Source organism: Prenolepis imparis, unplaced genomic scaffold (genome assembly GCF_030444845.1).
Source record: "Prenolepis imparis isolate NDT839.2.m4 unplaced genomic scaffold, iyPreImpa1.0 SCAF_9, whole genome shotgun sequence".
NCBI lineage: Eukaryota > Metazoa > Arthropoda > Insecta > Hymenoptera > Formicidae > Prenolepis > Prenolepis imparis.
The window spans coordinates 2,622,695-2,635,088 of NW_028141167.1; the positions used below are offsets into that span (position 1 = coordinate 2,622,695).

At 35.9% G+C, this 12,394-nt stretch overlaps 2 protein-coding genes across 2 annotated transcripts in view; one reads left to right on the forward strand and one right to left on the reverse strand.

The window, feature by feature from the left end:
* Positions 1-12,394, reverse strand: part of LOC145940548 (uncharacterized) — a 282,334-nt gene that overhangs the window by 18,690 nt on the left and 251,250 nt on the right. The window lies entirely within an intron of this gene.
* Positions 1-12,394, forward strand: part of LOC145940546 (uncharacterized) — a 223,572-nt gene that overhangs the window by 12,540 nt on the left and 198,638 nt on the right. The window contains exon 3 of the mRNA XM_083045817.1: positions 11,273-11,293. Within this exon, the coding sequence (XP_082901943.1) occupies positions 11,273-11,293 (21 nt within the window). The remainder of the gene's footprint in view (positions 1-11,272; positions 11,294-12,394) is intronic.

Below are 12,394 nucleotides of genomic sequence, written 5' to 3' on the forward strand. Positions count from 1 at the left end.
GATCACCTGAAATTGCGACACGGATTAGTTCTCCGTGTGTAATCAGAGGATGAGGGGATGGGGAAAATTACAACACGAGGATTCCGTGACCGCTTCGGTCAGTATGTAAGTGACTCGGTCAGCGGCCATTTCGATCCTTGATGGTGTCGGAGATTCGAGAATTGTGTCCGTGGCAAATGCTTTGTATGAACCGTTTGTACGGTTCCACGCAATTTACATACCTTGACCAGATTAGATATGGACCGGATTCAACAACTCGCTCGTTTATTTCTGACGATGCGCTTCCCTTTCGTCGGAAATCGATAAATTTGTTTGTAATGAAATTGATAAGTCGGTTAAGGGTTTGATGAACGAGCTTTTCTTTTGCGATGGAAAATTAGGCACTGTTAAATAAAAAATACAATTCAATATAAGTTCGAATATTAAATAGAGTAAATAGAAGAATTGTTAACACAAAATATCTGCAAAACATCCGACGATATGTGTGTATTTGCATTATAATTTTTATTAATTTGAGAGAAATTAAATTTGATGATGAAAAAAATTGTCGCTCGCAATCGATATCGCAACTTGGAATTCGAATATAATAAATTCGCTTTCAAACGATACGCTCAAAATGAAAGCAAAAGCGCGAAGACTCTTCTCTGATTACGCTTAGTAAAGAGGAAACTTTTTAATAACGTGATACGCGGAGAGGAATTTTTATACCGAGGAGAATTCGAAGATCCTTATCGATTCGCTGAGAGAAAGAAGGATATTAACATTTTATAAAGCGACTAGTAAGTGGATGGGTCTTTATCCGTGAAACGAGAAAGCAACAGAACATCGCTTTTAGCGTTAGTCGTGCTATAAACGGAAGATAACATTGAAAGTTCCTCGACTGATAATATTACACGAAGAATTAATATTTAAGTAGCGCGAGTTTTTCTTTTTATTCTACTTTAATATAATAATTATTGCCTTAGCTAAAATTAGTTTCTTTTTTTCTATGCTAATGATGTATTTCTTCCTCTTTCCTTATCATTATATTAATCATTTATCTTGCGTGTGACTTATATTCTAAAAGGATTTCGCTCTTTGATAATATGAAGTAAATTAGCTATTTTACCGTCTCAAAGTTCATATAGCCGAGTTATACTTTCAAAATGTTAGATAATCCGTAGTCTCGAGCACGAGAAGATAATGTCATCAAAAGTATCAGGTCCTCAAGAAGTTTCGCGCCCAAGTGGAAAGCGGGAGAGGAGAGTATGTTTTACACGGAACGCCCAAAATCTACTTCCGGCACTTTCGACTTTCCACAAAATGTACAACACAAACTTATCCTCCTCCCCGTTATATACACCGCGAGACACGAAGTGAGATATGGATGACACTGCCTTCGCGCAATCCTGCGTCTTTCGTGTGCAGCGGGATGTAAACTTGAAAATCGCATTTTGAAAAGGCGAACGTGAAAAGGGGAAGTTTTCCTCGTGAAGATTTTCTTGAAACGCCGTTCACATTCCTTACACTTTGCAAATAATATTAACTACGACGATAGGCGTGTAAAGTTATTTAACGGTGGCATTGAAATTCCTTCGGTTAAACTCGTCTCAAATTATGTGGATTATTTTTTTTTTATTGCTTTTCCATTAAAGTGCATGGAAGTTTATTAGTTTACAGAGACCCCGATCATCTCCTTTCTCTCGATTAATTTCGATTCACTAGGGATTCTTGAAACGTATTGAACTTGTTATAAATCCGATGCGCTTCAGACGATCGCGAAGGAGGTTTCGCTTAAACAGATACTCGAAGTCGGCCACGTTCGAAGCCACTATCTCGACGCATTGCCCGTGTCCCGCGTTCACGCATTAAATTCTCTCGATCCGTCGAGCAGAATCATCCGATAGGCACTGAAGCGTGCGACGTTCGACTTCGCGTTCGCGTGTTCTTGCGAAAATATAAAGATTCTCCTCTCAAAAAGTCTCATCTCTTTATGCATTGTATTTCGTGAATTAAAAAATTAATGCCAAATAGAAAATTTCTTCTTATTTTGTCGCTATCATCAAAGTTCTATAAATTCCGCATGTCATTTCTTAACGTTGTTTCGTAAGTATCATTAACTAATAAATGAATATTTATAAATATATAAATATAAATAAATATAAATATTTATAAATATATATAAATATAATATATTTAAGCAATTATTGTAAACGACCCAACTGGCTTAATTGATCTTTATTAATTCGATATCATATATAAATATACAGACTACGTTTCGACCTTTGGTTCAGGTCCTTATCAAGTCTAAAATTAAAGGATAATACATATAAGGAAAAAATGATTCCTTATATATATTATCCTTTAATTTTAGACTTGATAAGGACCTGAACCAAAGGTCGAAACGTAGTCTGTATATTTATATATGATATCGAATTAATAAAGATCAATTAAGCCAGTTGGATCGTTTACAATAATTGCTTAATTTTATTCTTCACTGGCGACACAAAAATACTCTTATATATAATATATTTATTATATTATATATTAATAAATAAATGTAAATATAATAAATATTGCACTTGTTCCCAAGTTACATATGCAATGCACTCTCGTTTGCATTATCGATGTTAAAAGCACCGGGTTTTAGCTTGGCTGTTCTGATTGTGGGGCAGTTACATCGCCAGAGTTTGGTGCTTGCAAGTTTGCGTATATTGCGATATACGCGTCAAGTTTACGGCAAACGACGCAATGAGATTGCAGTAAGCTAAGAATTGTGGCAGCAGCATCTCGCGCTTGCATTACGACGCTAATCTCCGCGCGAGAAACAACACTTTACAACTTTCCTACCTGCGGAAGAGAACCTGGGACGAGTCATAAAGATTTTTTGCTATAAATATCGCGCGGACGGGGGTGATCGACCTCGCCTCTTCCGTTGTCGCGTTCTATTTTTAATTCACGCAGAAACACCCCCTTTCCCCTTCTGGCGCATCATGCTCCATGTTAAGATCCTCCGTTGTAGCATTAGCACTTTTAATGTAAACAACAGTATCGATTTCCCGAACGATTATTATTTTCCACAAAAACGTTTAATACCGCGCGATGTAAATTATTTTTATGATTACGTCCGATTGAATGAGATAGAGTAAACACTCTTGTAACAAGAACAAGACGCGTATGACTTTTATCCAGGGAGGGAAGGAATCATCTCTCTTCCTGTCTTACATTATTCTCGACATTTTCAAGAGATAATATATTTTCCGCGCGTTTATAAAAAAAAATATAATTTCGTGATATTAAAAGCGGAGCAAACAAAAGGGCGCCAGGGAAACATTTTATTATTTCACGAATGTGTTATTTCGATAGCTAATTTTGATTGGAATTGCGATTTTACACGATATCATTTATTTTTTCGCAGTGTGTATGATATACTCATTTTATATATCTCTATAAAGTACAACGTGTAATGACGCGAATTAATTGTGTATTTCAACACATGCGGTGAATCTGTGTCTCTCTCGCGCCGAGATTCGCGGATTTTATCGATAATATTTACGCTGCGCCGACTCGTCGCTTATTTACACGTTTGCTTGCATAATTGATCGCATTTATAAACTGCGGGCCTCTCTCCGCGTAAAATATATCGCATGCGCGTCGGTGCTCTGCTCCGGGGATTATGTTAAGTATTAATTAATCGAGGGACTGCAAAACTTGCCGCATCGATTGCCCGATCGGTTGTCGGAAAATGATGAGATTCTAACGCGATCATTATGCGAAAGGAGAACTCGCATACGCGGCCCGTTTCAGCCGTCCCCTTTGTATTATCAGTGGAACATCAAATTTACAACAACTTAAATATTGTAATAAGCGGAAACGAAGTCGCGCGAGCCAGCGAAGCAATTTCCATACGTGTTCGGGCGTAGACTGCTTTCCATATAGACACGCTGTTCTCGTATATGCCGGCAAAGTTTCGATTTCTCCTCGTACTGCAACCTGCAATCCTTTCCCCTTCCCTTTCCATCGATGATCGTCTTTTGCCTCTCTCTTCTAAGCTCGAGCTTAGATCGAGAACGCGAAGAGTAGCCAGCAGGAGTTGTAACGGCGAGAACTTGTACCTAGGAACCGGACGAGTGCGGAAGAAGATAGGAAAAAAGGTGAAAAAGGAATAGAAAGATGTGAGACTGGCGGAAATAGAGTAGACAGGAAGAATTCGCGCTATAGGAGGAGTAAGCAAAAATTATAGGAATTTTCACGAACATAGAGCTTAGATTTTTGTCGATATCATAGGAAATTAAAGACAGGAAATGTACCATAAAGTTTCAAATAATAATCTCTCTTAAATATTAATATAATAATAATAATTGTTAAGTTGTATTAGAAACTTGTTCAATTGGATACACGTTGGATTTCTTAGAGTCTTCAGTTTTTTAAGAAACATTACTTAAATTTATTTAAAATTAATAAAGAAGTTTGCAAAAATTTCAGTCTTTATTTTCGTCCAACTATATATTCGAGAGTCTGATTAAATCTTTAAAGTAAAGTGGTAAGCGAAAGAAACGGGAAATCAAGAGAGACGGAAGGCAAAAAGAATGCGATGGTCTTCGACATCAAGTTACAAAATAAACACACCGGAGAGTATGTTAGAATATCAAAAGAAGTAGGAAGTTGGGGCAGCGATTTCGTCATCCATACACTTAGCAATACTATGTTTCGCGTAACGGGTATCTGAGTGAGTAATGGCGACGTTGTTGGTTGCTCGGTTCGCCTCTTCGGCGACAGGGAAAGTATTTGTGAAGTATGCGAAACTTCTTCGTGGTTGTGAACTTGGTCAGCGATAGGAATCGAACGATTGGAGATCCAAAATGAAAGCGCGATCGCAGCCAATTATTTGAGAGTCTCTGTATTTTCAACTTTGCTTTGAAAAAGCTTGAACAATTATTATATCGCAATATTTTACTTTAAAAGTAATTTTTTTACTTTTTAAAACTTTTATTAATTCATAACGAACAAAACGAAGAGGCTCTGATACACAAAAAAAAAAATTCAAGTGGAAAAGTGGGCTAAGAGCCAGACGCAGCTGGCTTATCTTAAAATCTTTTTCAATTAATTTTATTTATTTTAGGATTTTTAGAAAGAAATATTGAAAAATATTGAAGAATATTATTTTCTGTAGAAAATAATTATAATTTTTTAACATTGCTTCTAACGCTCTTTCCTCCGTGAAATTACGTTCATGGCTATTAAAAGACACAATACATTGAATTGAATTGTAATTAATTTTTCTCTCTGAAGAGAAGAGGGAGACAAAGAAATATAATTAATACAATATTTCAAAGATTCAATGAATTTTTTAAATAAACTTGCTTTAAATAAATTTACTTAAAGTATTTTATGTAATTTCAGTGTTTGTAATTGCAACAGATAATATCTTTTATTGTTATATTACAAACGTACGCTAGTGATACCTTCAATATCTTGCGCAGTATCGCTATTTATAGTGGTCAAAGGATCGTTTACTTAATTGACCATGTTGAATTTTATGAATTGCGCTGTAATTGCGTTCACACGGTGCGTTTAAATAGGACGCAGTTCTCCTTTTCTTACGACAAGCTCGCGTGTCTACACGACGCTTCGCGTGTTGCTAAAGACACACGCGAAATCACGATTGTCGTTATTGATGAGAGTTATTAAGAAACGTGCTTTCGAGTTCTATCAACGTATACCCTTCAAATTAATACCATTAAATTTCTTATAATTGACAATATTATATCTCGATCCAAAATTAACTCCGTAAATTCTGTCAAATATTTAACCAATCAGACGATATATTCAAATGAGATGGCTTTAATAATGCTACGAAAAATTGATTTTACCATTGAAACAATTTTACTTTCTATTTATTTATTTATGTTTCTTAAAAACATAGTGTCTCTATCGCAGAGTATTCGCATCTTTTTTTTACTTTTTAGACTTATGTTGCCTTGCAGATAAACAAAAAAAAATTATACGAGTGTAATATCGCCCTCGAAGCTCTCCAATCGCAACTCGCTTGTCGGTGGCCCTCTCGAACCCTGTAATTTGCCGGATATCTCGTATCTTTCCCGGAGAGTTGCTGCTTGTTTAGTTTGTTTCCTCCCTCGAGCGTTCACTCTGGCGTTCGCTGCCTACGTAGTAATTACCCTTTCGATGTATCTTCAATTATCGTGCAGCTCGCGATATTCATTCGAAGGCCACCCACTTAACCTTGCGAGTAATCACCTCACGGGATGGACTCTCCTCGTTTTCGCTTGTTTCAATCCTTTAATTATTATCATTCGTCATCGAAACTTTCCGCGATACTCGCGAACCGAGCTAGCTTTTTCGATTTCTCTGTAAAAATATATATATTTATATTTTTTATTGACATTCTATATTTTTCATCTCTCGACTCCACTACATTTTTACATCCGTTTTCGATTTTATATTCGTCAAAATATTGACAAGAATTCTCACCGCTCTCAGAATGCCAAAGGGCTACCTCGCGAGGGAGGGTTTTCTCCTGATTTTCGAGAAGCCTCGCCTCGCTCGTTCGGTACCTTTGTGCAGCCATTTTATAATTGTCCGTCAGGGTCTTCCTCATATCGCGATCCCATCGAAAGCTCTCGACCACCGACCATCGCATCGGGACCGACGTAACGAGCTCGCCAATGTGCACCGTCTACGACCTACCGTTACGAACGATCACGTCGAGGTATGTACCAAATACAATAGTCCGCCCACGTGCTCTCACGTGCAAAGAGCCTCGTTCCATCGAGCGTTCCACGATACGCGAGTGCGTCAACATTCGTTATCGGCTCGCCTCCTTCGTTCTCGTTTTCGGTCGCTCGCGTACTTTTTGCACCGCACGGGTAATTGCAGGGTCTCCCTTCCCTTTTGCAACCCCCCAGAAAGAGGTTGGATTTTTATCCGTAACGTATCTTTACCCGAGAGACACACGACGTGGTCAGGTTCCCTTTTTTCCCACCCTTTCCCACCCTGTGTCTCGCTCTCCCTCGCGAAACGTTTAATTAATCCCCGGTTTATCTTTGAACCCTGGACGCGAGCCGCGAACCGGAGTACGTTCAATTAATGATTTTTGATATAAGCTCTCGGCCGTGCTGCGACCGCAGACGATAGTGCATTATATTTTCGGTGCGGTGAGAGTGTGCACGGCCCCGATTAATTCGATTGCGCCGCGCTCGCGCCGCGAATTTCAAAGCGTCGCTCTTTCGCGAATGCGTGATAAAATGCGCGGATCGGGGAGGAGTTATGAACTCCCACTTTCCGATCTCTCTGATTTTTAGTTTCGTTAGACGCGAGTCGAGCGCAATCAGGAAGGAAAAATCGAGACCTCTCTCTCGTATTTGAGATACTTTTTGAGTATGAGAATTTTTTCGGTTTTTTATTTCCTCGCGTCCGGAAGAATATAGTTTATGAGATATAAAATAAGAATGAGAAATTTTTCCCCCCTCTTCCGTTGCGGATCTTTCTTCACACTCTATAGCCGAGACGGTTTAGATTTAATAAAACTCGTAGTCGACTCTTTGTAATTCGGAATTAATGCGGTGACATTCGAGAGCCTGCTATTACGTAACTTTTGCGACGAGTCCGTTACGCGATGGTATGGGTGCATGAATAATTCAATCCTTCTACAAATCGCTTCTTATTCGCAGAATTTTGCTATCGATTTTATTATACCGCAAGCATGTCATATTCGTAAAATTACATTCAATTATTTCTTTCAAGTCTGCAAAAAATTATCGAGTAGAATAGATAGAGCGATGACCAATGATGATTAACTTTGTAATGAATAAAAACTGAAGTATTTGGATTTATTAATTTATTTTTGTAAAAAAATGTAATGATTAAAAGTTCATAAAAGAATTAATTTTGTTTCGAAGCAATGTTTATAATAATATCATTTCATATAACTACATTATTTCTTATGACCATAAAAGTAAAAATCAGCTCAATGTATATACGTCTATTGGTGATCCGTCATTTTTCATCTACGCTAAAATGCACTTATACTAAGTGTACAAAAAAACTGTAAAGTATCACGCTCCGTTGAAGCAACGGCATTTTTACACCGATCTCTTTCGCGCTCGATAAACAGCGTTAATTTATTTGAACGAGACAAGAGAGGATCGATCGAAGGGGGAGAGGGACATGTGTGGTAGGGCGTAACTTTTGTTAAGTGGATGCTGCGCAGCCGGTTCCTATTTTTTTTCTCACACGATACCCTTGTCTCGTCGTTGCTTATTTACGTTTGCGGCGGTCATTCTTGGTCGTATACGAAATTACGAGGGGGACCAAGCTCACTCGCGTCGCCACGGTATCGTAAATAAGTTCGCTTTCGAAGATCGTCGCGAGACACGTGAAAGCACTCCCAGCCCGGAAGTGCGACTCGCGCCACTTAATTTCCCGTATACTTCGCGCGGCGCTTTTATTCTAATAAGGTAGCGAAGAAAAGTAGCGAGCTCCCGCAAATGCATTTAAACCGCTGCTCGTCTATTACTGAGCTACTTATGTTTGCACTCTGCAATAATTAGTCTGGAAGCCTCTCCGAAGTTCGCTCGGAAATTTAAATCATTAATGTGATGCGTTCTTTGTACAATTCGATTGATAAAAATATTCTTTGCGACAACAATAACACGTAAAAAAATTTTTGTTTTATCTAGAAGATATCGATGAATAATAGTTGTTCATCGAACTTTTTTTCCGAGAGATAAATCGATGTTCAATATTTTAATAACGCGTCCAAGAACGTGCTGTTAAAATATTTTTTGATATATCGAAATAAGAGACAAGAGATCCATTGTATATTCAAGAGATTTTTAATCTTCGATGCGGGACACACATGAGAATTATTCGCGATACATTATCGTTACAATCCATGATTACGTCTGTCCCGAAGGATGAGAAAAACGCGCGGCGCTTTGAAAGAGATTTATTATGCGATATCCGGCACCGCGAGGTAGCTTTTTTCGCAGCGTGTGGACCAATGAGAGTGAAATCTCTTTGACATTTCTGACATCTCTCCACTCTCCGACGTTCATTCGCGTTATCCGCGATACATGAAATTAAACCTTGTTTTTTTTTTTTTTTTTTTTTTTGCAAAAAGCGCTTGTTTAAACTTGTTTTCTTAAATTAAAGTTGTTTACTCGTTTTTTTTTTTGCGAGCTGCACTTATCAAGATATCTAACCTTGACAACTAATATTTGTTAAAATAAGAATTAAAAAAAAATGTTTTCTTTAAAATTAAAAGCAAATTTTTATGAATTTGAAATATAGGTATATAAGTAATAAGAAAATATAAAAAAATATCAAATTTTTTGCTATGAAAAAAATTGACTCACAAAATTCTATCCTTAAAATTATTATCATTTGTGTATGGGATTCTATGTATCTATATTTTATACGAAAATATATTACTTTTTAAACGATGTTTGAACATTTTGTACAACGACGTTTACAACATTGTTGCAACCGACATTACGATTGTTAATCGCGAGCTCGAATTTGCATCGGCGGCTGAGCAAAGTTGGTTCGTTATTGCTTGTTCAAAAATCTCCATTTCCTCGTTCGACGTTGTTTCGCCGTTTAAAGACGAGCGATCCCCGCGCGAACTTTCAGCCCTCTTAAAAGCAGCCGTTTGTCTTGCTGAACTTTGGCGCGACAGCTGGTCCTCGCGGGTCAGCGAATGACGGAAGTATCTTCATGGCGAGCGAGAAGATATCCGCGTCGAATCTCGTTATGTGATACTCGCAGTAAGCATCTGCCGCGCCAAATTCGCAATGGACTTTGTGCGACTTTCGCCATTTGTGAAATTCGACGGGCAACTTTGTTCGTCTGAAAAGTCCACGAAAACTCGGTATAAGATTCTTCACGTGGAACGACGGGATCTAACAGCAACATCGTGAAAGATAAATTTATTTAAACGCTGAATATCTATGCGGGATCTGAGAAATGATATCCGTGTGCTTTTGGTATGAGAGTATTTTTGAATTATTTTTTACGCTTGTGATGATGATTCTCGATCGCGATATACGAAATTGTTGTATCGTAAATAAGTTCATTTTCGAAGATCGCAGAGAGACACGTGTCAACAAATTATTTTTATCTTGGTTTGTAACATTTGTTGAATTAAAAGATCTGATATTTTATAGAAAATATATCTTTAAGATTATTAAAATCTTGTAAAGATATATTTGTAAATTATATAAATATATAATTTTTAAATAAATCTTACAACGCATTATCTGCATGTAAATGATGATGAAAGATCAATGCTTAATTATTACAATGTCATAATATATGAGCTCGTTATCAATTACTACAATAATTTAAAATACGGCCGCTCTAATTACGCGCTGATTGCTTGTTGGAAAATTTATTATCATTGCTATTATATGTATATGATATATATATATACTATATATAATATATACATGTATATCATAATATATACATTTCGATATGAACGTTGATGATGAGGATCTAGAAAGCCGTTCGGTAATCAATATGTCCTATTAATTTAATAAGCTGCTGATGTATTTTTAACATCAAAAATAAAGATACTTATTGGGATTGACAGAGAGTTTAATTTATTGTATGTACGGTCGACAATTATTTTTTTTAATAATGCTTGTTAACTCGAATATACATATCTTACATAGCGCTTGAATTTTTTTTCTCGTCGATATGTAATTTATTATCATTATCATTTTTGAATCAACGGAACAACCTAACACATAAATTAACCGAAGCGAATAATTCAAGTAACAGAAAACAGTTGATATATAGAGCATATATAGAATAATAGTATCCAATCGAATAATTTAGATAATGGAAAACCGTTATTAACTGATCCATTTGTTAATAATTAATCGCGAATACGAGATAACAGAATATTTGAGATGAAATTATTTCATAAAGCGTTAAATATTTGGCATAAAGTAATGTTTCGGGGCAACAACAAATCTGCCGACACATGATCTTTTGTTTACGCTGTATACGCGTGATGTAATATATAATATTGCTCATCAATTGATCTATCTCTATACCTTGATGACATACATATGTATCATGTTTAAAAAGTATCGTATACTTAAGAAGAATATTTTTTTGAAAATTATATAATTGTGTGTCATTCAATATAAAATCTTTTTAAACGACGAATATAAAATTTGATCGATTTGATATATGATATATATATAATTTTTTTAATATGCTTTAATTATTATAATTTGGATTTTATATTTTTATGTTACAGATCAACCCTGCTGTTGCATTGGTGAGTGACAGATTTTTATTTTAAAGTAAACAACGCCAAGCACATACAAATATACTTAATTTTTTGTCTTTTTTTAACTTTTATTTATTGCATACAAGTTTGAATACTTTATGTACTTGGCGTATGTTTTTCATTTCTCTTTAGAAAGGTTTTTTATAATATTAAAATGATTGTTAGATTATACATATATTTTATATTTTAGTTAATAAATTCGCGATATTAAGAAAATTTTTATTTTTATAGATTTTAAATTAAGAAATTTGTAACTTTTTCTTATTTCAACAAGATTGATTTTTTATTCTATTTGGAAGAAATTCTGAATTTGCTTGCTTTATTTTGATATCAGGATTAATGATATCCGCCAGCTATCATTTTTGCAAATTAAAAATTTTTTAAACTGTTATTTTATTTTATTGGCAAATTAATCGGAAAAATGTAAATCGATGTCGTAGAACTCTTTCGTATTTGTCAAAGTCGATTTCAAGATATAAAGTCGACATAAAAAGACTCGAAATGCTCCTCTCGTCGCTTTCCGTGAGATGCATAGCGATATGCGCTTTTGAAGGCGGAAGCCATACACTTCTGAAGAGTCACTATAAATTTGCGTTTGGATCACGGCAGAAATCCGTTATTTTCTGAGTGATCTATTGGATTTATATAAATTGCCAATCTTTGCGAAATATACGGCGGAAGACGCATCTTTCTCTCCTCCGTTTTCTCATCGTTCATTCATAAAATTTGTCTTTACAAGTAGAACGTATTATTTTTTATATAAATTGAATAATCAGTGCGATAACGCGTTCTTTTTCTCTCTTTGCAATTAACACATTTAATACGATGCTCTGGTAATATTATATTATTTGTATGAAACATTCTCTCGCATTGCGAAATATATTAAGTCAGTCTGAAATATTTTCTATTTTTGTATTTCACAGAACAACACGTAATTGGCTATTAGCGAGTTGACGAAACTTATTAAAGAGCGCATGCTCAAATTAAATGTTAAAGTAGATAAAAATTGGCGACTTCGTTTCTCTCCGCCGCATCTCGTACATAGATCGCGCGCGGAAATAGTTGCTAATTAGCTTTTCATTAGCGGCA